Source organism: Cephus cinctus, unplaced genomic scaffold, assembly GCF_000341935.2.
Source record: "Cephus cinctus unplaced genomic scaffold, Ccin1 Ccin1_scaffold0215, whole genome shotgun sequence".
Classification (NCBI taxonomy): Eukaryota; Metazoa; Arthropoda; class Insecta; order Hymenoptera; family Cephidae; genus Cephus; species Cephus cinctus.
Window position 1 is genome coordinate 1,493,122 of NW_014332933.1, and position 25,689 is coordinate 1,518,810.

The 25,689-nt window shown below is 41.9% G+C and overlaps 2 protein-coding genes and 1 long non-coding RNA gene across 10 annotated transcripts in view; 1 reads left to right on the forward strand and 2 right to left on the reverse strand.

Annotated features, from left to right (window-relative positions):
• Window positions 1-40: 40 nt before the first annotated feature.
• LOC107265237 (diacylglycerol kinase theta) lies at window positions 41-18,199 on the reverse strand. Of its 6 annotated transcripts, none has more exons than XM_015734486.2 (18): window positions 17,310-18,199; window positions 13,083-13,162; window positions 12,826-12,928; window positions 12,507-12,727; window positions 12,244-12,415; window positions 10,236-10,379; window positions 8,027-8,164; window positions 7,807-7,941; window positions 7,583-7,700; window positions 7,324-7,511; window positions 7,044-7,256; window positions 6,793-6,927; window positions 6,521-6,695; window positions 6,088-6,422; window positions 5,727-6,006; window positions 5,493-5,649; window positions 5,267-5,374; window positions 41-3,498 (listed from the first exon to the last, which is right to left on the reverse strand). In XM_015734486.2, the coding sequence occupies exons 1-18, from the start codon at window positions 17,443-17,445 to the stop codon at window positions 3,385-3,387; spliced, it is 2,952 nt and encodes a 983-aa protein (XP_015589972.1). In that variant the 5' UTR covers window positions 17,446-18,199; the 3' UTR covers window positions 41-3,384. The 6 variants fall into 6 exon arrangements, with proteins under 6 accessions (XP_015589972.1, XP_015589973.1, XP_015589978.1 ...); XM_015734487.2 differs by having other exon boundaries at window positions 6,100-6,422; window positions 17,310-18,198; XM_015734489.2 differs by lacking the exon at window positions 41-3,498 and adding an exon at window positions 3,842-4,805 and having other exon boundaries at window positions 17,310-18,198.
• Window positions 18,200-19,473: 1,274 nt separating this feature from the next.
• Window positions 19,474-25,689, reverse strand: part of LOC107265255 (AP-1 complex subunit sigma-2) — a 9,836-nt gene continuing 3,620 nt past the window's right edge. The window contains exon 5 of one of the 3 annotated variants that reach the window (XM_015734534.2): window positions 19,474-21,630. In XM_015734534.2, the coding sequence (XP_015590020.1) occupies window positions 21,586-21,630 (45 nt within the window). In that variant the 3' untranslated portion in view covers window positions 19,474-21,585. Of the gene's footprint in view, window positions 21,631-22,348; window positions 23,395-25,689 lie in introns of those variants that run through there. The other 2 variants (XM_015734533.2, XM_025082384.1) reach the window with 2 other exon arrangements.
• Window positions 23,402-24,630, forward strand: LOC112493967. Its single transcript, XR_003058988.1, has 2 exons — window positions 23,402-24,199; window positions 24,340-24,630. It is a non-coding gene; the product is annotated as an uncharacterized LOC112493967 (long non-coding RNA).

Genomic DNA, 25,689 nt, shown 5'->3' on the forward strand with positions numbered 1-25,689 from the left:
ATGGGAATGGCACAGGTTAATTCAAACGCAGTCAACTGTATCATAGCACATACATTCATTTATTATACGTAGATTGTTCATAGCCCTCTATTCGTCTATTTTTTATAGCGACAGCAAGTATTACAGTATTACAGTTTGGTCAGATTAACAAATGTTTTTTCGCCAATCTGCCGTGGATGTGTCATTCATGTGTCATTGATACGGATACAATACATGAATGACTGAGCCCCATATCATCGCCGGCAGGTTAGGAACAGGGAGGCCAATCAATTATCCGTAAATGAAGGCCTCCCGCGTAAATTTGGTTTGTTAGTGATTAATCCTTTTTTTTCGCCTTTTCGAATAGTACTTTTTAAATATTTCTTAAGACATCCAGCGGGGAGTCTACGGGATTAGTTGACTAGGTGCAAGAGCGCGTTCTACAAGCGCCCTAATAACACGAACTAACGTATTTTTTTTTTTCTTCTGTATGTGACTCCTTTGATTCTCTTTCTCGTTCGAGCCGAATCGTATTTTCTTCAATTATTCTTTTTCTCTCCCCGTCCCTCCACCTAACCTCAAAAATCCACCCTCCTTTCTCGTTCCCGCTTAATCGTCCACCCCGAGCCTCGCAACACAGTTCACGTGAGTCCCATTGGCATTTACTTACATTAGACAAGACCAGTGACACGCGTCATTTCGATCGTCCATCTCCGTAACAGCCGGCACAATAAATTGTACATGTTTTTTCTGTCTTTCTCCAATCTCCCTCTCTCTCTCTCTCTCGCAGTACCATAACGCCGATATTCACGTAAAACACCAGCACCGATACGACGCACCAAATATTAAACTCACTCACAATATAAGTCCCTCTTACTTTTTCTCTGCTTACTTCTATATGTTTATATATTATGTACAACTTTGTTTTTGGCACCGAGATTGCCCTTCCCAACACACTGGTCACGATGCCAAAGTCCCAAGTCCGAGTGCGATCGCGGCTCCATCTCCCGTGACGAAGTGGAAAGCAAAGGTAAGGAAAATTATAAAGAAGAAGAAGAGGACGAAGGAAAGAACAATAAACGTTCTCGCACTATAGTCACGTCAAGTATATTAACACTTGTCACGATTTCAACACGCCGACCGACGCCATTATTATTACCCAAGTCGCATTTCTCTTCCGCGCAATAACATCGCGTACGCGGGATATTACGAAAACTTTCCTTCTTTTTCTTTAAAATCGAACCCGCACAACATCGACCGGACGCCACTTGTCTCGCCGATGCTCGTTCTCTGGTTGACTCACCGTGGCCTGTGCTGCAGAGCCACCCTGGGTATATACAATGTATACTCTTACGATCCCTCCCGTCTCACTCTCTCGCTCTCCTACTCGCTACAGTCCCAGTCGTATGTTTCTCTCACTTCCTCCACTTTACCAGCTCGTTAACGATTTCCGTCCACTCGCAACCTTTCGCATACTACTGCCGGTTTTATTTTCCAACATACACACACTGTCTATCTCTACGTTCGTTTAGCTTTAAGATTTTACGTTTTTTTTTTTTTTTCCACTTTTAAAATCACTTTTCCTCATACTCGTTACTTTCGACCGTTCTCCCTTCGCGATTCCCATCACGGACCGACAGTCGTGACGATTATTGACCGTTTTTATTATCAATGAAAAATCATCCGAGAACGACCAATCTATATTTTTAGGGGCTTTATAATTCTTTGGCATAGTTTTTATAAATGTACATAATTGTTTCTCGCCACGTTACAGTGGAATGTGTTATCTACCCAGTGGCTCGAGCAAACTTCCTAATCAGTAGTTTACAGGAGCCAGACGTTAATTAATATTGGCATTATTGCCAAGACGCCTCTCTTTCTCTCTCTCTCTCACATGCATACGCACATACATTCGCTCTTACTCTCTCTCTCTCATTGCACTATCATATATCGAGTTTATCACACGTGGCAACAGTTTTCTTCTGTGCGATCTGTCGCGCAGAGACGGGAGACGAATTGGCAAAAGGTTGCCTTGCGCGACCACGATTAGCCCCCACGGAAAATTTCACATAAAATCGACGTTCGGTTGTTTTCCCTCGAATTCGTTAATTTTCCTTTTTCTTTTCCGTTTCTCTCCTTCTCTCCCATTTTTCCCGTTTTAATTAACTATTATTTCGCGTGTCCTAGGAAACTCTGACTGCACTGGTAATTGTTTTTTTTTCTTTTTTTTTTTTTCTTTTTCGTTTACACGTTAATTCCAGACTGCCCTGCAGTCAGATTGACAACAATCACAAATTAAAACTGTAGCGCTAATACGATATTATGTAAATATATTAATATTTAGTTGTAAATATTTCATATAATAATATATATTAATAACAACTGACTTCATTATGTTTTACATCGCGATACTTTTAACCGTACCATGATTTTGCCGTAGATTTGGTAAAATACCATACGAAACGTAATATACATTACAGTTTACCATTTTTTTTTTCTTTCTTTTCTATTTCTCTCTCTCTCTCTCTCTCTCTCTCTCTCTCTCTCGCGTCTCTCTCACCCAATCAATATAACTCCTCTTTCGTCTTACTCGCCTGCGGCCTAAGCCATCTCGCGGTTTCACATTGTTCTATTTTTTGTCCTCCTTCAACCCTCGACCCACAAACTAACACACTACAAACGTAAATGCAAATCAATTATTTGTAAGCATACACAATTCCCGGAGACGTTATCTCATCACTGTCTCCCGCGAACTGTCACAATTCACAAAATCGAATACTGCTTGAACTTTCGTAACGGTGCGTAACGTTATCCCGTTAGGCGTACATAGTAATTTTACAAAAACAAAAAAAAAAAAGAATATTTATCAATAACAATAATAATAATAATAGTTACATAGAGTGCTATAAATACGTAAAAATGAGATCTATTTCATTTCTAGTAAACGCGCGACAATGTATAATCGGTCCTGCGTAACACGAAGCACCGGGGATTTACAATGAATTCTCGAGGAGGGTAATTAATTAATTAATCAAATAATTGACTAATCAATTAATTAATTAAACTGTATATAATCACGTATTCGGGTGTTCTCTGAAAGTCCTGTACATATATGTGTATATAGGTATACGTACGTCACTCGTTCGCCTGAGTGCTACCGCAGATGGTAAAATTTGCTTGTTGCGTTTTCTTTTTCTTTTTTTTCTTTTTTTTTTATTTAACTACTTATAAATGCCGTATGTGTTCTAATACGTGTTGCGGGACCGTAGGCGCAAGCGGTTCCGAGGCCGATCATCGAATCAACAATGAATCCACGACTGATTCACCGAGTACGTAAGTTCGAACGAAATAATACTCTTTGGCGTTCATCGAAGTCCGCGTACGTAACGTGCCGTCAGTTTTCGTTCAGAAGATCTCAGAATCCGGATCGTTCGTCGTTGCGGTCTGAAGTGCCAGCTGCATGCTCGGCTCTGTATTGCGCCGCTTCATTTTACTCTTGGTCTTCTTCAGCATCGTAGCCTAGGAAGGGATAGGATCAGGGGAACGCACAAAGGAACGATCGATAACAAGTCAATGCCAATGACCAAGTAAAAATAGCAGCTCGCTCACAACACCAGAGGAACTCAATAATGATAACAATAATTAATTAATAGTAATAATAGTGGTAATAGTAGTAGTAGTGATAATAGTAATAATAATAACAACAACAATAATAATAATAATAATAATAGATACACGACCAAAATTATATGAGTGTCTTCTGTGTATCATTGATGGATTGTGCTATTTATCTCGTTACGTGTAAATTGTTTCTCGTGTCATTTTAATTATGTATTTTTTTTTCTTAAATTACGCATGTTTCGTCCTTTCTTTTTTTTTTTTTTTGGTGTTCCTACTATTTTGTGTGTCTCACTGTGTGATTGTTAATGTTCCGTGTATATTATATATCCATATATATAAGATGCATGTATATATATGTATATATAGTACAGTGTATTGGTACGTGTATGTCGAAGATAAAAAAAAAGAAGAAGAAAAAAGAAAAAGAAAAACGTTATGTCATAAAGCTAAAAAGTACTATCTGGAAGAAATGCACGGCTAATCGGTAGTTTACGAAAAGCTTCAACTGCATCGGGCCGAGAGAGGTCCAATGGGAATGGTATACGTATATATAGAGGTATATAGAATGAGAATGGGTAAATAGTCGAGAGAAAGAGAGAAGAAATAGGAAAATAAGAGACACGAGGATATTCGTTATGGAGTTATGAGAAGCATGAGAGAGATAAGGTATGGATATATATATATATATATATATATATATATATATATATATATATATATATATATATGTATAAGTTGCGAATACGTATGCATATATATGATATAGACTGAAAAGAGTAGAGAGAAAAAGGTGGAGTCGCATGCGGTGAAAATTGATCGGACGAGATAGACGAGTAACAACGGAGCAAGATTAGAGAAGAGTTGAATAGTATGAGAGAGAGAGAGAGAGAGAGAGAGAGAGAGAGAGAGAAGATTTAAGGAAATAAGAGAATGAGAGTCAGAGAGTGAGAGTGAGAAAGGAGGAGTCTGCCTTATCTCGGTGGGATCGCTCCGAAACTCCCCTCTAGTGCGCACGGTATTTGCGCATGGAGGAGTCTAGGCAGAGATCACGCACCTTAAAACGAATGATCAAAGGACCGACACTAGTTGCAAGCTGCAGAATGGTTGGTTTACTCGTCCGTGCTCTTGCCCCCCTCCCCATTAGCAGGTAGAATCGACGGTTCGGTATTCCGACGCCTGATCTTATTTTTCTTCAACATGGTTGCCTGAAGTGAACAAAGGAACAAGGAGATATTAGTAGAGTGCGATTAGGGGAGGAATGCATGCGCTGACGGATATCAGCAGTAAGGTTTATGCTTTCTTGGAGATTATGCGCAGAGCGTTTACAATATATATGTACATATATATATATATATATATAAACATGTGTATTATGAGAATTGATATATATATATATATATATATATATGAATATATATGTACATATGTATATAAAAAAAAAACACTACTAACTAGAACATACAGATGCTTATGTCAGGAATTTAACGTGCCACAAGTACATAGTTAAGCCCCATTATTAGACGTTATTTCATAAGGATATGGGTTTTACTTATGATGGATAATTATGTGGTTTTGTAATTAAATCATCTGATAAATGACTTTGACGTTATCCTTTTTGTATATCCGTCGAATTATGGGGATCGATATGAACTCGAATGTGCTTTACCTTTAACGCGGACTTCAAGACTACCACGTCCCCTGGACTCTGGACCCACGGTTCACCGTCCACTTGTACCGGTATGTCTGAGTGTAGATGAATTTTTATATGGCCACCCTATGAACATCATATTTCATCCATGCAGCGGTCTCGCTATTATTATTTTTTTTCTTAGCTCTTAGAGGGTAACCATTATTTCTCTTACTTAAAAATTTGGACTCTCCTCGTCGCCTACCTGAGCTATCCTCATTGCTGTGCGTAGACCAGACTGGATCTGTCCCAGGTGTACCACTCCGGTAACTCCAACAACTTCCAGCATGCCGTCCCAGTGATTTGGTGTATTGAACTGATCCTCTCTGCCTGGTCCCCAAGGATTTGCTCCGGAGCCCCAACTGGTATCAGATGAAATAATACATTGTCTTTTGTACCGACGGATATCGTACAGCGTCAAAGGAGGAAATTGTGGTACCTCAAAATGTTAAGTATAATTATTCCTTCGACCTGGGGCAAATCAACCTGTCTACCGTCGACCTCTAATCTTATTTCCTTCTGGAGGTCTTTGCACAATTTCGGTCGAACGATCTTGCGCAGACCCATTTTCACGTAGACACCCTTATTGTGCAATCTGCTGTTGAACTTGTTTGGGTTCTCCTCGCGTGCGTTATGAAAGTCCAAACACAGATCAGCGTCAATTCCAATACCAAAGTAATTGTTCATTACAAATATCTGCGTATTGTCTTCGCCGGCAACTGAAAAGAGACCCGTCGACGAGCACCTTAGTCGAGGTACAATCGTGCTGGTTTACAAAGTTAATTAAAGCTCTCTCGCACCACGACGTTTACCTGCTGCATTGAGACCTTGCTGGGACTTGTCCTCCTTCTCCTCAGTATGAAAAACAACGGTCCACCTGTCAAGTCTGATCTCCTCGGCGTCGATGACGTCCCGCAATAAACTGAGAGGATCTTCACCACCGGTATAGCCTGGGCCCCAGCACAGGACACGCGCCAGGTCATTTCCGGTACCAAGAGGAACAATGGCACACGCCGGCGACGAGCACTCGCTATCCTGGCCAACGTTGTCCAGACACTGTAAGACCCAGCCTATCGTCCCGTCACCCCCGCATACCAGGATCTTATAATTCTTCACGTGACGGAATACGTAGAGCCTACGGAAATGATTTTGTAAAGTCTCACATTAATCTTGACCTGGTACCAAGTCTTAAGCTTCGTTCCAGCTAGCGTATCGTGCGTAGGAATTATTTACCCAGGAAGTGGACCCCCGTTATCCAAGTCGAATACTTGATAAGGATTTAGGAGCTTTCGAAAACTAGAGATTAACTCGAGTCCTTGGCATCCACCGGATTTTACGTTAACGAAGACGAGTAGAGGTTGAACACCCGGTGGCACCATGCTGGGGTCGATACTTGGTAGAAGCATCACTGCGTAAAGAAAAATTTTGTCAGTTGCTACAAGGTACCCTTTTTCTTTTTTCTGTATTAATTATACTCATTAATCAATTAAAAGGCAAATATTCACCTAAAAGATGTTTATCTTCGTACTTCGAGTCCCGTAACATGTAGAGCGCCCTGACCGCCTTGTTCGAGTCTTCGTAAATAATTACCATCGACCCGTACTCGTAGTATATAGGTCCGATGGACGAGAATTTATTTTCTGTAAGATAGTGATATATCGAGCTAATTAATTAGCCGGGCTGATTCGCGTAGTTCAATGTAAATAACATTTAACGATTGCCGCATCGATGCTCGAGCATATTTGGCTGCTTTTACCTTTTCCTAAGAATTCGGTTAACATGTTCTCATAATTGCGCTCGGAAAGATTCGGCGGTAAGTTGCCGACGAACAAAGCGAGATTAGGTCCATGAGGGTCTTGTTGTAATTGAAGATAAAATCTCATCAATTCCATTTGTCTTATCGAGTCCTTCCCAAGTTGCTTGACAATTTCCCAAGGTTTCTCGTCCCAGGCCAATACCCGTTCCGAAACTGCGTATATTAATTTTTATCCACAAAAGTCCAATTATCAATGTCCAATTTAGCGGCAGAAACGTACCGCCGCGATCCAAAAGAATTTCGCTGCATCGATAATCCTCGCACTCGAAATTCTGCAATCCGAAACGATGAAGAGCCTCCCGGATGAGATCAGCCACTGTCGTCGATTCGGTAACAGGAACTATACAGAAAGCCTCCGACACTTGTAATTTACCAGGATAAACCCGAACCTCTCCACTTTCGTTGTCCCTGATGAGAAGAAAAAACAAAAATTATTATCACGATAAAAAAATTCAAGTTAAAAAAAAATGTATATTTACTTAAACCGCAGAAAAACAGCTGGACGTTTGCCTTCCTCCCGATGTAAATTCAAAATCGGTGTAGGATCGTTCAGTTGAGTCTCGTCCGTTGCATAGAGATCAGTCAAATAGAAATTACCTATTGACAAAAATACAGTCATAATTAATGTCAAAGTTCAAATTTCATTCCTCAATCAATCAACGTACACAAATTATCCGACATATATCATCGCGCTGTTACGTACTTGGATCCTTGGTGATGTGAAATGCTCTCAGGGCTATCGTAAGGACCTGCTCCGTGGTGGCTTGTCGTGGTACCGTAATAACCCTAAATATTCGACGTCTCAAAGAATTGTTGCCGTCGTATACTTTTATCATTTCTGTAATGCACATTAAGGATATAAAAAGATATTCCAAAGGTCGATGTCCCCTAAGAACAAGCAGATCTGAAATATCATTCGATACCTTCGTCTCCTCTCTCCTTATCGTCCTTTTCTTTGGATGGTCTTTGCTCGCGACTGTGAGTTCCGCCTTGTTGAGATGGTTCCCCATTGTCCCTGTATCGCGTATCCCCGCTACTGAACTCCTCTGATATGCTCCTCGCTGTAAGGGAAAATTCTCGTGTTTGTAATAACGAGACAAGGTGATCAGACGTAAGGTGAATTAAAATTATTATAACCGTTCGAAAAATCTTTCGTTCTCATTGGCTGGACTTTGTATACCGTAGAGTAAATCCACCAGTAAATGGACACCATAAGAAAAGCTTACAGTGAATGGAAACCCGTGTTAAAATCACCGTACGTATAGATATAATTAACGTGAATCCGTCAATTCGCTGGTGGCGCCGCCCTACGGGTAACTTTGTCACTTCGGCAAATCGAAATGCATCCGCGTGACGTATATATTACCGATACGGAGACAGACGATGGCGCAATGTATGAAAAATAAGAAAATATCAAGATATTTCATTTTGTTGCCACTCGTTAAGTCTTCGGTATACTCAACGTCTTTAATTTTTAATTGACCACGTGCTATTGAGTCTGCCCTTTGTCTTTCTTTTAATTTTCTAACAACGTATCAATTTCGAGGTTAGATTCCAATTTGTCCCTCCGTTACGTTCAAGGTATAGCCGTCCGAACGTATTGCATAGACTACGTTAATCAACCACTGGTCAATTTTCAAGTCATCGACAATGATCGTGCGCAGTGAACTACTCGTTCGTAGGATTCGTAGAACGCGACGTAAGGATACACGTTATTTTTTTTTAAAACGTGTAATTAATTTTTTCCCCTTTTTTTTCGTTTATTTTGTTTTGTATATGTCACACCTCTTACCATTAAACGTACACGATGATTTCGCGAAGCACAGATAACAGGAAGTGTACTCAGTAGGATTCCTTCACTTCACTTGACTGCATAGTCGACTGATAAGCATCACAGAATCTCACATTGCATCCAGCGGGCTGAGTGACAGCGCATGCACTGAAGCGAAACATATATGTACATGCTAAAAACGTAACTGCCAATAACGAAAATACGTATAAGATGACGAGATAACATAAAGACGTTATTCACTTAGATACGTGAAATTATTTGGTAATTACTTCGTATCTTTATGAGTTTAGACATTACGTTCGATAATGGCCCAAGGAAGTTGAGAATATAATTTTGGAAAATTAAATTTGATTTTTTCTTTATTTCGAAAACAATTCCATTTTTTTTTTGCCAACAGCAGCATTGCTATTTTTTACGATGATTGTCTACTGCGATTAGAATTATTGATTCAAGCTAATGATTTCTAAATGAAAATAATAACTGGGAATATTAGAGGTATAAAATTTGAGGAAGAGATAGGGTGAGAGAGTGAGAGAGAGAGAGAGAGAGAAAGGAAGAAAAGTGGGAGAAAGAAAGATAAAAATAGACAGATAAGCGACAGATGAATCTGTCCTTATAGAAAATTGCAATTCCATTATTACGCAGGTAGGCTCGACAATGATGATAAGCAGCGAGAATAAAAAAAAATAAATAAAACATCGATATAAATTACGCAACAATTAAGACACAATAATTATACTTCGTGTGAAAAAGGATGGCTTTGCCAAAAAAATTTTTTCTACAAAATTGACTCCGGTGCAATTTTTGAATTCGTTCGTTATCGATTATTCATCGTAACACTGCCATCGGAGAGTATCGATATCAATGATACGAGGAATCTGATGGGGGGTAAAAAAAGAAAGAAAGAAAAAAAGAAGAAAAAAAGTATATATTCTCCCATCTCTGATTTTCAAAATATATAAATACTCTAAGCAAACACAATATGACGCGACTCAAAAGATCCGAGATTATTCGACACTGGCACACAGTATAAATGACATCGCCTAAAGAAACGTACTACTTGCCAATTCGCAATTAACGATACGGATGCAAATTCACGAATAGCTCAAGTTATATTTATGCATATACCGAAATGACGTTAAAGAGTACCACAATAAATTGAATATATACATTGTGCGTATAAATATGATATTTAAAATGCACGTGAACACCACGACGACTCCGTGGTCTGATTCGCCAGTATTTCCGCTTCCGTATAGAGCATTACGCAATAGGTACTTTAATATCGAGTATATACGCTCACACACATGGTTGCATGATGATGGTAATAATCTAGGTACCTCGAACATAAGGAGGGGAAGCATGACAATTTCCATGGCAGCTACGTGGCAAAACTAGCGAAAGGCGCCTCAAAGCTTCGGCCAGGTGACCTGCACCCCCAATTTGTTCACTCTCAGCGAAATCGAATTGCTCTCCGGTGTAATCTTCAAATAGAAGCAAACGATGGTCCGAATTTCATATAACCTCTATACAGGATATTAATAGAGTCCACAGAAATTTCGTGGTCGGTTGACAATACACATAATTGGTAATAATCGTTAAGTTGTTAATTTCATTCGTCAATATAGAATTATCCAGTCGGTATTACAATTTCACCAATATTTTTTATCCAAACTTCTTTCTTTTCTTTTTTTCGACTTTTTAAAATCATCTTTACCTCGACAGCTCTTTCTCTATGACTTTTGGCGCTTCGAAATAACGTTCACAGATGTCGCACCTGTACTACGTGGTACGAATTGGCAGCCTTCTCGTAAGCTTACTACAAGATCACAGGGATGGATTGACGATGTTTCTTTTTTCATCGCATACAGGATACAATGACTTTGGGAAATCTGCAAAGCATCCTTGGTGCCCATATAATTCTAGCGTGTATGATTCGAGTCTCGTATCGTGAAAACGATTATTAAAAAGCTTGACGATGTAAGCGCAATGGATTATAATTCTTTCTAATGGGTAAGCCTTGGTGATTATTGATTAATCATATTTACGCTCGAGGTCGCTGCTGCTGATGTACACTGAACGTACGTTCAAGCTAACTTTAATGCATGGCAGATATGAATTGATCAGTCACCACGATCATTATTTCATTGATAACTCACTCTGGGATATTGATTATGTTTTACAGTCACTTTAACTATGAATTAATCGCACGATGAATCTCGCGCGACAGGATCGATGCGATTTCGTACAAGAATATGAATTATCGCCACTTTTCCTAAGCATGCCTTCTATAAAAACACAAAGAGCAATATATGTATAACCGACGTACACAGGACTCGAATAAATTTTTCCAAAAATTGTACCGTGTACCTGCGCAAGTGAGACTAATTATTTTAATTGACTAATAATGCTATTTTACTCCGATTAATTATTTCCTGATTATCTCGAATCCTGATTTCATCGTTCTTTATATGCACTGCGGTATGACTATTGTTATTTTCCTTTCCCTTTTTTTTCTTTGTGCAAAACAATTTGTATACAGAACAAAATGTCGAATCCACATAACACGATACGGTAATTCTCTTAACGTACCTACCCTTGGGATACTGAAGTTAGTTCAGTTGACGAGTATCTTATATACAGTTACTCAATGATAATTAGGGCAATAGACTAAACATTAGAATTGATAATCGTGCAACAGTGCGTAATAGAAACTTAAAGAATTCCTAAAGACAGCTGAAGATATGAAATTTTGGTTGAGTAAGATTTCGATTGAGGCAAAGCGAAAGAAGAGCGAGTGATTGGAAGAAATTTTTTTTTGGAAAATCACGAAACAAGAAGTATTTAGTATCACGAGGAGAATATGATACAAATAAGTATAATATATATATAAATGTAGCAGAGAGCGAAAAATTTGATAAAATTTCTTTACCTACAACAGCTGTCACCTCTCACAATCTTAATCGAGATAATTTAAATGAAATATCCAAATCACTGTACCAACGACCCAGAACAGATTCGCATCGAGACGTTTCACTTGGGTTAATTGCTCAATTAATTATTACGAATTTAGCTTCAGCTGCCATACCAGTGCAAATAGTACATACATTCACGTGATATAGTAAAACCGGTTACATGTAACCGGTCGAGGATACATCGTAATGTCAAAGTGAACACACGAAATTTCTTTAAAGATCTCGAAATCCCAAGATACAACCGATAGCAAAGTACGGTCGCAGTACTATTTATAGATTAAAACGAAATTTGATGTGACTTCGTAATTACGTGTATTAAATGAATGTAATAACTTTACGTCTAATGTATATACAATATAGGGCAGACACTTACGGCAGGAATACTCACGCGCCAGGATTTCCTTACGTCGTACTTGAACCCCAATGATGGCCTCCATGGGTACTTCTGTACGTGGTATGCTGACCGCATGCGGTGGCAGGTAGATCGGTTCCAAATTTCCAAAGGTGCACTCGACCGGGATGTGTTTGTAGCAGTAGGCATGGGACTGACAGCACGAGAGAAGCAAAATGCCAAGTAGTAATATTTATCATTTTTCCCTCTTACCGCGTCGACTCATGAACCCCTAATACTCTTACCGTCATGCCGCACCACTCGCATCGAAACCCAGAGAGACACTCGGCGGAGAAGCAGCCTTTCTTGCAGACGGCGCATTTCGAACTGCTCGGAAGATTCCCTTCGCGCCAGTGATGCGTGTGCTTCACCGATGCGAGATCCTTGCCCGGCAAGTACGTCGCGTTTTCTTTGCAATCTGCCACTGCGAAATCCTGGCAGTCTGTGTGGACGAAGTACTCGCATACTGAGGGCAAGTAATAGAGACCCTTACGGTATTCTGTATACGTACCAGGCGCGTAGAACAAAAAAATGACGCATCTGTCAGACCCAGACATTACTTACTTTCACAGTGAATGGACAGACTGTCTTCAAGGCGTTTTCGACACACGTTGCAAAATTTTCTTTTGTGATGGACCTGTTCAGACCAACAGTGTGCAACAGGGTTCTGTAAGAAATAATAATTTTAATTGTTAATTATGCATTGAACCATAAGAATATATTTTTTTAAATCACACTAATTTTTTTTTACCTGCGACTGCTATTGGTACAATTAAAAAAAATATTTTGGGCTTTTTCAAAAATTAATTTTTTTTTCTTACCTTAATCAGGCTTGCCGCGATGCTGGAGCAGGGAGAGACGACGGCCTTGAGACAGCGGTCGTGCACCACGAAGTTACACACTGTAACGTGAAATGCAGTAGATTTAAAATAGGCCCGTTCGGTTAACGTTATTCATCGGAGTCCAGCAGTATATGGAAGAACGAAAAGGTTCGAAGGTACAGGGCGTTTCAGAGGAACAGATCCCTTTGGTATGAAACAATGCTAATTGACGTTACAGGACTTTTGTTAAATTAAAAAAAAGGGGAAAATCTAAGGCAAAAAGTGAATTTCATTTTTTTTTTTTTCTGAATACTTCGCTGTCGCGTAATATTGCCTGCTACTCTTGTAACGTGTCCATGTCATTAGTTTCTGCTGTCCGAGTGGTTGACACTCTTTAAGCACGAGTACCAACTTCATAAAGAGTTCTCTCTACGTTCGAGTTAGCATTGTTTCCCAGAGTGGGACGTTTTATACGTTGGATACCAGGGATGCCACAGGTTAGTCGTTTTACTAGAGAACGAAGTAGGCACGGCTAATTATAAGTGCACCTTAGAGATTCTTTGCGAATATTCATTTGACACGTGAAAATTAATTTCGCAAAAAAAAATGTACGTCGAGTACTTGACGGGTGCCTTGTAAAATGATATGGTCCAAGTAACAGACGATAACCGTCAATTAAAATCATCTGACCCAGTGTTCCTCCTTCTTGCTCCTGTGAGTATTAACAGACCATTGACATGACACTGTGATATCCATAAAGCCTTGGTTTATTAAAGCCTCTGGTGTTAATTGCGTAACGGATTTACATCGACGGCCTCTATTTTTAGGCAGGATTAACGTAAATTCTCATGTGGAAGCTCGTGTCTTATGCATTCGCATGGTCGAATGTTTCGTAATAAAATATTTTAATTATCATTTTCTTTACGATACGATGCACTGCTCGGAATATGAATGTTTCGAAGTATTTTATTTCATAAAGTACGTTCGGGTTAACTTCGAGTCGGTTCCTCGGAGCCTTGTGGGATTTACTACTGAGAATGAATTTGTAATACTTTTAAAAAATTTTTTGCAATTATTTTTTGCAATCCCATAAATTTTCTTGAATACAAATATTTCCAAGTATTTTATTTCACAAAGTACGTTCGGGTTAACTTCGAGTTGGTTCCTCGGAACCTTGTAGGATCTACTACTGAGAATTAATTTTTATCTACAGACCCCGACTAAAACTCCAATCGCGAAAATACACAGCGTACGACGTACGTCAGTCCAAAGGTTTTTTCGCTTCCGGTTCGCTAGTAGGGCTGCTAAAATAAAATGCCCTTGGGCCACGTTGAATCGAGTAAAATGTATCCATTGATGATCCGGGTTGATGCGTAGCTCCAGGAGAATTCCTCGTGAGAAAAAAATGTTATATAATTTCGTAAAAAATGTTCTGAGAAACAGACATAAAAAAAAAAAGAAATCAAAAAAAATCGTAAGAGTAAAAACTTTCCATGCTCGGAGTGAGAATGCAGCTCTCGTACAGGGTTCGTTAAGAGTCGCGGTACGAGGCTCGGGACAACGGGTGGGAAGTTAAAAATAAAGGTTTACGTTTACCTAGATAAATAAAAAAATGTAGTAGAGGGTTGACTTTGACGCAGGAACTTACACGTGCGCGAGCAAGCCTGGCTGCTACACGTACGACAACGATTTTGAAAAAGACGCTCTTCGCGATATTACGAAGTTGGTACGTACGTTTCTCTATTATTTCTCTTTCACGCACGATGGACATTCGTGCGCGCCTGTTACTTGGCCTCGCGTGCCCGTGACTAATAATCACGCGAGTCACATTTCTCTTAGGTTCATTCTTTTTAATTCTTTTTAATTTATTAATTGTCGAGTGCAAGCATTACCAGCATGTACGACACGCAAGGGTGTTGTACCTTCCGTACCCTGTTTACGTAGGTAGCACAAACGTGTCCTGACACGCATTTCTTTCGCGTCTCTTAAGCGGCGTCAGTTATTAATCTTTCCGATCGCATGGTTACCAACATGAAACGTACATTAGACAATTGTCATACCTTTTTCCCATAAATACTCATTAGTACGATGTTAATAAAATTGCATCATAAAAGAAACGTATAGAAATTTATAATTTCTTTCTCAATCGATACCAACTCACAGAAAGTTCCTTGAGCGTCTCCGACTTCTCATTCGCGTCCGAGTGATCGAGCTCTTCGGTCTATAAGGCGATTCGAAAATGGCCGAACGCAGTATACAATTGAGGATATTGCCAACTGTACTTTACGACTGGCTGCCATAACGCAGGACTCAGGTGACAGAGTATACATTGTTAAACGAAAAATCTTGAGCATACTTCCATAATATACATCGACAGAATGCCTAACGAGTGTCGAGTAAGATTTACAGAAATATGGGAAATATACAATTTTTCCTTCCGTCCGCACTCCACGTCGTGTGGAAACCGCATAAAGTACAGGCTCGAATAAAAACTATTGAACCCACGGTGGCGGGCTACTGTTATCGGCTCTCAGGGAGAGTGGCGTAAGGCTAGGGAAGATATCTGGCTTAGAGAAGCGGCAAGTAACCTAGTTCCTGGTATGCCGCTAGGTGGTCCTATCCTAGGCTGTGTTTACGTGACTGTAACGTCTTCGTGCGAGGGGGCACGAGCGCTGACGTCACACGCTGCCAGAGAAGGACGCAAGACTAGCGATTATCGAAGTAGAGAGAGACAGAAACTACGAGGCGTCAAAAAGAGCAAAGTAGACGCATCGAAAGGTTGTCCAGTGAACTCGACATGAGTAGTAACGTACACAGGCGTCCTAGACGACTGGGAGAGCAGGAGTCAGGAGCGGCGAGAGCGAGCCAGGGCAATTGCCAGTGCGTAATGGACGACCGGGAAGAAAGAAATACAGTCTGGATAAAGTCGGGAGCGACAGTCCAGGAAACGGCGGCAGCAGGAAGCAGGGAGGAAAACTGGTAAACCGGGCAGCCTGGACTTTGGAGCGGGAGTGCCGCCATAACTCGGTTCCTTCGGTTCGGCCTCACTCGGAGGCTTTGCCGTTTCCCTTTCCCCTGCTCCGCCTTGGCCGACTCCTGGCCACCCCCCACCCCCTCGATCAATGCCGCGAGAGGCACGATGCGCGCGCCATCTGCCCTCTGTCTCTCTCGCTCGCCGTCGAGTGCTCGAACTCACGGATAATACAGGGGAACTGACGCGAGAGACGGAATTGCTGGAATCGCACGAGAAACAACCTTCTCGGTTGGTTCTGGCCTTGTTTTTCCAGCCAATCCCACAGTGGTCTCTCTCTCTCTCTCTCTCTGCTTCTCTGTCGCCACTCCGCACGAACCAATGTGAACTGTGCTTTAGAATGTAAATACAGCCTAGAATTCTGGTACACTGAGAACTCTTGGCAGCTAACCCTTAAAACGAGAACGAGACTCGACGCCTCGAGGCTCCTTCTCGCTTCGGAGTCGAATGCCACCCTCGCCGCGAATGCAGACACAACACTGAACGGGCACTTTCCATTCATCGTTGTTGGAGGTCAGCCAGTTTTGTCCTGCACGATAAAACAGCCAAGGCCTTAGAGATCCCGTGGCTGGCGTGGGCCACGCGCACGGGGCGAATGGCCCCGGGTGCCGACTGCCGATGCACGGACCCGCAACAGGAAGTCTACTTGGATTTAATTACCGGACACTTATCGATCTGCCTTTAATTGGGCTCTATGGGAGATACAAGGGAGCTTGTCAATGTCACAGTGTAACTGCCGTATCAGAACGGGGCTCCCGAAACTCGTGGAAATTTTGATCGAGCCCCCGACGTTAAAACTGTAGGACGGATCGAGTGAGCCGGTACTGGAAATAAATATTTCCCACGAGCACGGCTTTCTTCCGAGTACCATCGAGTCCCGTATAATCGTAAGGTCAGACGAGAGGTGCCAATTTTGGCGTTAACCTTAAACAAGATACCGGATCTACAGGATTACCAGGCCACGGGAATCAGACGATCACTTCCTTTTGCTAGGTCCCGGAACGAAAGGATTCGAGTAGGGAGGGGTGTAGGACGATAGAGTTCGAGGAGCGGCAGGACGTCCTTTGGTAAGACAAAGAAATATAAATAAGATATCCGGAAGTGAAGAGCCTGCGAGGAAGACGTAGACCTGGAAATTGACAGACGCGAGAAGGAAGTCCTAAAGTGGAGTTCAAGAGTATCCAGGGGATGCCTACCTTCGCAGATGTACCCCTGCTGTATGAGGCCCCAGAGCATGTCCGTGCAGCTATGGCAGTAGGTCGGTTTATGAAACGTTTTCTTACTGAAGCTGTGCCCATGGCTGGCTGGAGTCTCGGCCGAGACCGACGCCATGATCCCCGATCCACCGCGGCACCGATCACGCCAGATTTTCACCGTGAAGCTACACAGGGCACGCCGCACATTGATATTACATGCCTACGTTATCTCGAAACCGTACGCGAACATTGCGCTGCCGTAGGGTGTCCCTGTCGATCAGAGTTACGTGTCTAAGGCGCATTTCCGGAGGCTTTCCGTACCGTGCCCACTTCACAGCTGACCATCACTAGGAAAATATCTCGTTCGCGCATCCGAGAGTTGGAGCGGGCGCCGAATAGCTGCACTGGCATCAGCCCCGCGAACCAGGGAGGGCGCGCGACGCGCCGCCCCGCGTACGAGCCACCGTCGAGACGACCCCGCAGACCCGAGCGACCCGAGCGACCCGACGGACTGGCACTCGACACGCCACTCGTGCCACTTTCGCACTCTAAAACCACGTCGAGGCCCGCCACCTCCCCAGGAGACACCAGCACTTCCCAGGAGCACCCCCCCGTCACTGCCAGCAAGACCAGGGCCACTGTATGTACTTCCCTTATCCAGGCACAGATTCACCGACTCCTCTATCGGCAGCTTCTTCCTCCTCTTCTTCTCGTGCTCCGAGCGCGACCTCAGCAGCAGCCCGTCGACAAACGAACGCGAGATATTTCTTTTAGAGATCCTATCTCCACCTATCGACACGACCGACCGAGCGACGTTCGACGTCGGGACGACGGCGACGACGGCGGCGGCAACGAGGACGACGACGACCACGACGGCGACGTCACGCTCACGCGCCGACGCGTCTCCGCACCGCGACATCCGCGCAACGCATTCTCCTCTCTCTCTCTCTCTCTCTCTCTCTCTCTCTCTCTCTCTCTCCCTTTCCCACCCGCTCCCTCACGCACTCTCTGTCCTTTCTCCACTACGAAGCTACATTCTTCCTTTCCACTATTCCCCTCGAAACACGCCCAGAGGAATTGGGCCAATCGCGGAAATCGCACCCTACTCTCGCTGGATCACTCTGACGTAGTTCATGGGGAAATACTACTTCCACGGGTCCAGCCTCCTTACGGATCTCTCCGCTTCATTCACCGGCCTCTCACTTCGATTCCTGCCAAAATTCGGCACGTCGGCAATCACGATTCCACGTATTTACGAGCTTCGTCACGATTCCAGAGATACAGCCTCCCTCCCAGCAGCGCCCGGTATCGCCCTACGCGTGTAACCACCGTCGCCACCAAGCAGGAACGCGTCACAAGCTGCGCCACGGCGCACGTGTGCTCCCTTTCTTGTGATCCTTGCGGAGGCTGCGATAGCAATTTCTCTCCACACGCTCCCGAGATGAGTCGCGTACGCTGCGGCGGCTGGACCCTTTTTTCCCATTCGCCACGACGAGGAGACGCAGTCGGGACGAGAGCATATTTTCGGTCAGTGCCGTAGCTCCGAACACGGCACGGCCGTTTCCTTCGCTGGGAGACCCACCCGTACCATGCTTCTCTTTCTCTCTTTCAGACCTTTTACCGAAAATATATAAACTTTACCTCCGATGCATCGTCACTCGGAATACTACTGCGCGCGACTATGGTAAACCTACGGATTTCCCTGTGTACTCCGTACGCACACGTGCGGCAGGTCCCGAGACGCTGTTAACACGGCTACGTATACGCGCTATGGAAATCCTTTTCTGAGCTTGCTCGGGCGAGCAATCCCGATCTGCCGACGCCGACGCCAACGACGCCGCCGTATGGCCGCATGCGCGTCGCTAACGGACTCTCTGGTTCCGATGCCGGCCGCGCGCGACGCCGCCGAATCGTCGTCTCGCCTGTCTGGCTATTTGGATACTTTAATTACTTTAGCCAGAGAATTTTTATTTACGGCGGATACACGTGTATAGATGATTCTTGAGAAGTCGACGGGAAGCTCAAGGAATGCTGGGCTAGCACAGGGAAAATTAGTGGGAAGACACGTCTGGTTACTGTGACGTTATTCTACTTATGTTAAAACTTATGCAAACAGCAGGGAACAAGCGGATCTTTAAGTACTGACATGATATATGCGCGTGCATAGTGTAGTAACAAGTTTTTATTAATATTTATTATATACTTTGTTATGGACGGAGCTTAAGCATGGTCTATTTAACGTGATACTTGATTCGCACTTGCATATAATTTATATTATTTTAATACGAACTGACGAACTGACGCAAAACAGTAAGATCTATTGGTATTTAATTGCCGATCCTAACTGACGCATTAAAATATTCATTAAAATCGAAAATTCAACGGGCAACGCACATTCGAGAGCATTAATGGTCTCCGCTCGTAAACGCTTTTCTCTCCACGTGGCTCGAGATCCATATTTCCCGAAAATATCTATTGGAAAATCACTGAAGCAGAAGCAGCCGTAATTTAGATCCAGGATAGCTGAGGTTGCAGGCTGCCACCCCGTGGCAACTTTGTATCCCTTGTTTGAAGAATTTCGAAAATTTCACTGTATGGAAATAAGTATTGAACCACGTGGCGAGAAAATTGTCAATAAACCGTGAAGGACAGTCGACGGCAGCCATTAATACTTTTACACATTGCCAGTCATAGATACTCGCGCAAGTAGCATAATTTTTCATACTGTTGGCTAAGAAGCTCTAACTTATACGATAGTGGAATGATTAAGCGATTACAATGCCATCGTAAGGAACAAATATTAAGATAAAAATTGTATAGTTATAAACGTTCGCAGATTTAATTTCGCAACTGTATCCTTAAAGACAGGACACGCTGAGCCAGTAACGGAATGTTGCTGATAACAGTAGTTTCCCTAAAGGAAACCTCAGCGTATACATGGGTGACGATAATAGCTAGAAATAAAGTTACCAAAGCTACCGGTCGACGGTACCATACGTAGACGACTGACATTATAAATACTTGAATCAGCAGGCAGCGCCACTTTTTTTTCTCTACAATTAAACAATTTCTTTCAAGGAATGTATCGCCCACAGTTCTATAACTGCACAATGAGTTACTCGACGGATTTCAGCAACTTTAATGACATCGTCGTACGTTCTTTTCTGTATAATAATAATAGCCTCACTGTGGTATCGACATTATTTCTGACATTTTGATTGGGTTTGAGTCCATTTAACATACGGTATCAAATAGAACCTCGTGCACGCAGAAAGAGTAACGATGCCCTACTTGTCTAGCTTTAAATACCTTATGCATTAAAAGAACAATTGTGCGCATAAATTGTATAACGTCTCCATGCACTGTCGCATTATTCGAAACGAAGATTTCCAACAACCACTTCCTACACAAGTTCACTCTACATTTATTGAGACTTTAGCGCGAACCAATCGATCGGATGATCACTAGTTTATCCTCGTTTTGATTTTCGTCATCGACGCCTTCCCGGCATGTAAAATTAAGTTAAGCAGTCACCGCTAGTCTTTAATTAATACTTTAGGTCGCAAGGTCAATACTTTTCGTGGACTTGTCATTAAATATGAAATATTACTTAACGTTACCGCTAGATGGCTAATGATAAGTTATTCAAACGAAATTACCTAATTGCGTTAACCGATTAACCAATGGCTGCGTGGCTGAGACGATTAGTTTAAATAATAAAACGCAATTAGTCGTCCGATTAAAGAAGAAAACTAAAGAAATACATTGTTTTAAGCTACCCCCAACTAGATTTTCAAATGCCTAAATTACATCTCTAATCCGTTCAATGTTTACCCTATAAAGCCAACGATGCTTTAGTACAATAATTTTTACAGCATACCAAGTCAATTATCATATCTACTCATTGACTTGTGTCGACCGATTGCAATTTCGATCAGCAGTTTCTCCTATTCGTACAGAAATACTGCGAGGGCTGGAAGTATATTTAAAAAAAAGGGAAACGATAAAAAATCAAGAATCAAGCGATCCAAAAAGAAAAAACAAAAAAAAATAGTAATACATCAAGGCACCGAGGTAATTATTAATTAATATATACGACACGCATGTTAATCGTAATTGCAATCGGTCGGTCCGGTACAGATAACATTTTTTCTTCGAAGCATACATCTTATACGTCTAATCCATGATTGCATTGGGACGAAGAAGTTCGAGCGATATTTTGACGAATGTACAGAAATCGTAGGAGCTGATGAAAATGCAAAGGACGATCCCGTAATTATCCCAATCCGTGATCCTCGAAGAATCCTTGAGGTGTTTCCTCCTAGAACAAAAAGAATAAAGAAAAATATAGACAATTAAGAATCGCTCGGAAAACTTAACGACTCTTAACGTTATATGAATAGGGATCAATTAGCTTGACGCTGCGGCACAAAGATCGTCCTTATTATTATTAAAGGATCTTGAAGAATAATCAAAATATATGAATAAACATACACGTACCTAGTGCGTAACAAGATATCTTCTCGTTGCAGCTTCAAATGCCGAACTGAACCCTTTTCATATGTATATCCAAACATTAATTCGTACCGTAATACGAAGCATTGCATACAACATGTTCAGCCTCTCATAAATAAATTAATCGACAAATATTTCGCTTTTGTTAGGACCAACGCGAACATGCCAAAGATCTGTCATTTATCCTTGCCGTCTCCCACGTCACGCGAACGCGTAACGCTAGAGATACGAATTGCAAGAGACAATTGTCACGTAATACATAATTAGTCACTTTGACGTATACACAGTGCTAAAGATTAAGCAGGCGGTAATACTTCAATTAATTTTACAATTAATATCCGATTAAACGTTTATTCGAAATCTTCATGAATATCATTGAGACAAATTTGTGCCCGGACTGTACGAAATATTTTTTTTACATACAACTTCGAGCACCCGAGAACGTACCTGGTACGTAAGACACGGTTGGATCGGGCAATCCGATTAGGTAGGTGATAAATAATCTTTTTTTGAAAATATCGTCATTGTATTGAGACAGCTTTATTTACTGGCGTACTAAATGACTTTTTTTTTTTTAGTGTAACAGTAAAAATTGACATAGTTGTCTACACATAAATGTATTACGAAGGGTACTATCTACCATAGACGAAGGTCGAATTCGTAAATGTATCGCGTTCCTAAGTTCGTTCCGAGAAAGAACGAAAAAAAGAAAAGTTGTAATCTCGATTTCAAGAATCGTCGTAAATCAAGGAAAAAAAAAAAACTGTCGACAGAGACGGAGTAACGTGATAAGAAAAGAATATTCACAGAAAGAGACTCGCAAGAAATGCTCGATCTCTCGTAATAACGAGTGTACAGTCGCGTCGACTTACGTTCCTAAAGTACGTACGACGTTATCGCCACGTCTTAGAAGCCTAACATAAATGGTAACAAACGTACGAGAGGTCGATCGAAACAAGGAAAAAAAAAAAAAAAAAAATTTTTAAAAAAAAAAAAAAAAAAAAAAAAAAAATTTGAAAAAAAAAAGAAAAGAACAAAATAACGAAGAACCTGCACGTTATCGGCGATGACTTGTCACGTGGCACATAATACGATTATAATGCACATACGTATATATCATTATCATTATCATCATAATACAATGGTCGCATCGATAAATCGTTTCTCGCGAGCGTGGCAAAAGATTGTGTCGGTAGAAGAATATGTGAAAATGTCAATAGATAATTGCGTCACGAGCGAGCGTGCGTGTCTGACCTGTGACGTTTTAGTTTACAAGAATAGTGAAAAAAAAATGAGCACCGACAATAACCTAGAGAACGGCACACAAAAAAGGAAAAAGAAAAGTAAAGGAGTAAATATCTCTCGCGATCAGATCACTTCGACAACATAGAGAGACGTGCGAGCGACGGCATCCTGATTTCGGCAGGTGTCAGTTTGGCTGAGAAGTTGGCGGTCAGTCGCTGGTCGGTTTGGCGATGAGGAACACACGAGTTTGGAGAGCCTATAAAAGCCCTATCTCCCGCAGAGCACCTTCGACAGCTTCATCCTTCCACAAAGAAACAAACACTAACTAGTCTTCCGTGCGTGTCCGCTGCCATTCCTAACCCTTTGCTGGTTATAAGGCCTTCCCTGTCAAATCTTTGATTCGGACGAAGCCGAGGTGGACCGGGGAGCGGGAGAGGACCAGATGAGAATGGACAGTACCCGGAAGGGCTCGAGCCTGGGACATCTTCGTCTGACAGGATTCGGATGCTGGTTCGTGTAACAGGATTTGGAGCCGGTGGCTGTGCCGAAGCGTGACGCGTCCTTGGAATTGAATGTCAACAGTGATCGTGTTGACTGAGGGACGCGCACCGTGCCTACCGAGAGCTTACGTATGCCTGCCGTAAAGCGGGCCCGCTTGGCAACCCCATTCTACTTGCCTAGATACGCACCTGGAGCCTTATGACCAGCATAGGGTTAACTTGGGAGATACGATTGAGCAATATAAATGTTTAATAAAAATGAGCAGTGTACAGTTATGGATTATTCTTAGGAGAGAAACAAAGAAAAAAAGCCTTCACACTGGACAGATGAAAATTCGAAAAGCTTTCACAATTACATTTTCATATTTCCCGCCTCGCGCTTACCTATACCCGAACTCATTGTAGGGGCGCCTCGTGCAATTGGACGCGAACCGGGATCCGTGGCTCGAATTTGAATTTTCGCGGCAGTCGCGTACGAAAGAAAAGTATTAACGGACAGAAAGTACGGTCGATCCTACAACAGTTCGGCGAATAAGGAAGCGTTTCCATGGGCACCTTTATGCTCGGGTAACCTCAATGCGTAAACAAGCTTGTATAAGACCGTACAGCGGTAAGGAATGCATTTGGCAGGTACGTGAATACTGATCGTAGCACACTGGTTATGTTTTCTTTTGTTATACTGCAAATGGACAATGGTACGCATACCGTGCTGTTAGATCTTTTGTTTTACTTTACTTTCTCTAACATTAATCAAAGGAGTTGACACACAGGGACTATAGCCGTACATTCACATCGCATCACGTTCGATGGGAGCACAGAGAAGATTCTGTAGGATCTACCTTACCAGGCATTCTGGACAATAATACAAACAGCAAACAAGCCGACGTACGAGGAGACACTTTTCTTAACGATTAATCCGACGGACAAATGTGCGGGGAAGTTTTCCTGGAAATGAAGGATCTGACGTGTCGATTGTCTGCGTCGCGCGGGTCAACGGAATTTGGCGTTACGAGCGAACGAGAGATAGAGAGAGAGGCACGGAATTCATGAAAAAATATTTTTTTAAAATAATAGACAGACAGAAAGTAATATTGTGCGCGCTGCTTATCAATAGAGAATAACATTACACACGAACATCAAAGCAAGAAGGTGCGATTTGGTAATTATCCATTTATTAGAACTTGAAAACATACATGTACATAATCAACACCCTATTCTTATAAACAGCAGCATTTCCATAGTGACGTAATGCAATACCAGTCCGAGTGGCGAATAAGTCGCGTCCCTCTTTAGTATATATATGTATATATATATTTGTTTTCTTTCAACAAGAGTAATACAATAATTTATCGTTGCTATCGTGAGACAATACTTTCTCATTCTCAACAGACACCTAGAACAGTAACTAAGGCTAAGTTTAGATAGATATTATGCTTAATGCACTGTAGGAAAATCTCTAGGTATTGGGGACGAGAAGATGGCGTCCATGCAGTATTACTTATATGCGTTAAGGAACATAAAAGAGAGAGAGAGAGAGAAAGATGATTGAAAATGATAAATATTATATTATTTGTACTGGGACGTAGGAATTATGCGCGTTCCTAAATGTATCTTTTTGAAACATTTCAATGATACCTCGATGGCTGACAATAGGACGTTGTTAGTTTTATGTTTATTACCCCAATAGGAATGTACAACCGGATAAATTTTTCTTTCTCGTTCGAATTGTTTAAACGATATTGTTACCTGGTTACTCGGGTTAAGTTAAAATTCTACGTTCACGGGGGTCCAATGACTCGCAAATCCTCGGTCTTACGGTCAACGTCAAAATTCGAGATAACATGGATCCGCAAATGCTTCTCGGTGAAAAGGCGCGTCCGCATGGACATCGCTTGGATCTGCGACACGTGTCTTTTCAAATGGGAAATACAAGGCAGCGAATTGAGAAGTCTTGAGGTAGATAGTTTTCAATCGCACGCGTTAGTCGTGTGGTGCAACTAGAAAGAAGTTAAATCAAAAATGGCTGTCGTCCATTGTAAATGTGAGATTGCACGTGGTTCGGATGAAAATTTGAAAAATCATGTCTTACATTTTTGTAAGGATTATTTTTTTGGTTTCTA

What these genes read in the sequence shown, in the direction of transcription:
- LOC107265237 (XM_015734486.2), bottom strand. Translation starts at nt 17,445, where the DNA reads ATGGCGTCGGTCTCGGCCGAGACTCCAGCCAGCCATGGGCACAGCTTC. An exon ending in TCTGTCCATTCACTGTGAAA is followed by an intron (nt 12,728 to 12,825) that starts GTAAGTAATGTC and finishes ACTTGCCCTCAG; the next exon opens with TATGCGAGTACTTCGTCCAC. An exon ending in TGCAGCAGGTAAACGTCGTG is followed by an intron (nt 6,007 to 6,087) that starts GTGCGAGAGAGC and finishes GTCTCTTTTCAG; the next exon opens with TTGCCGGCGAAGACAATACG.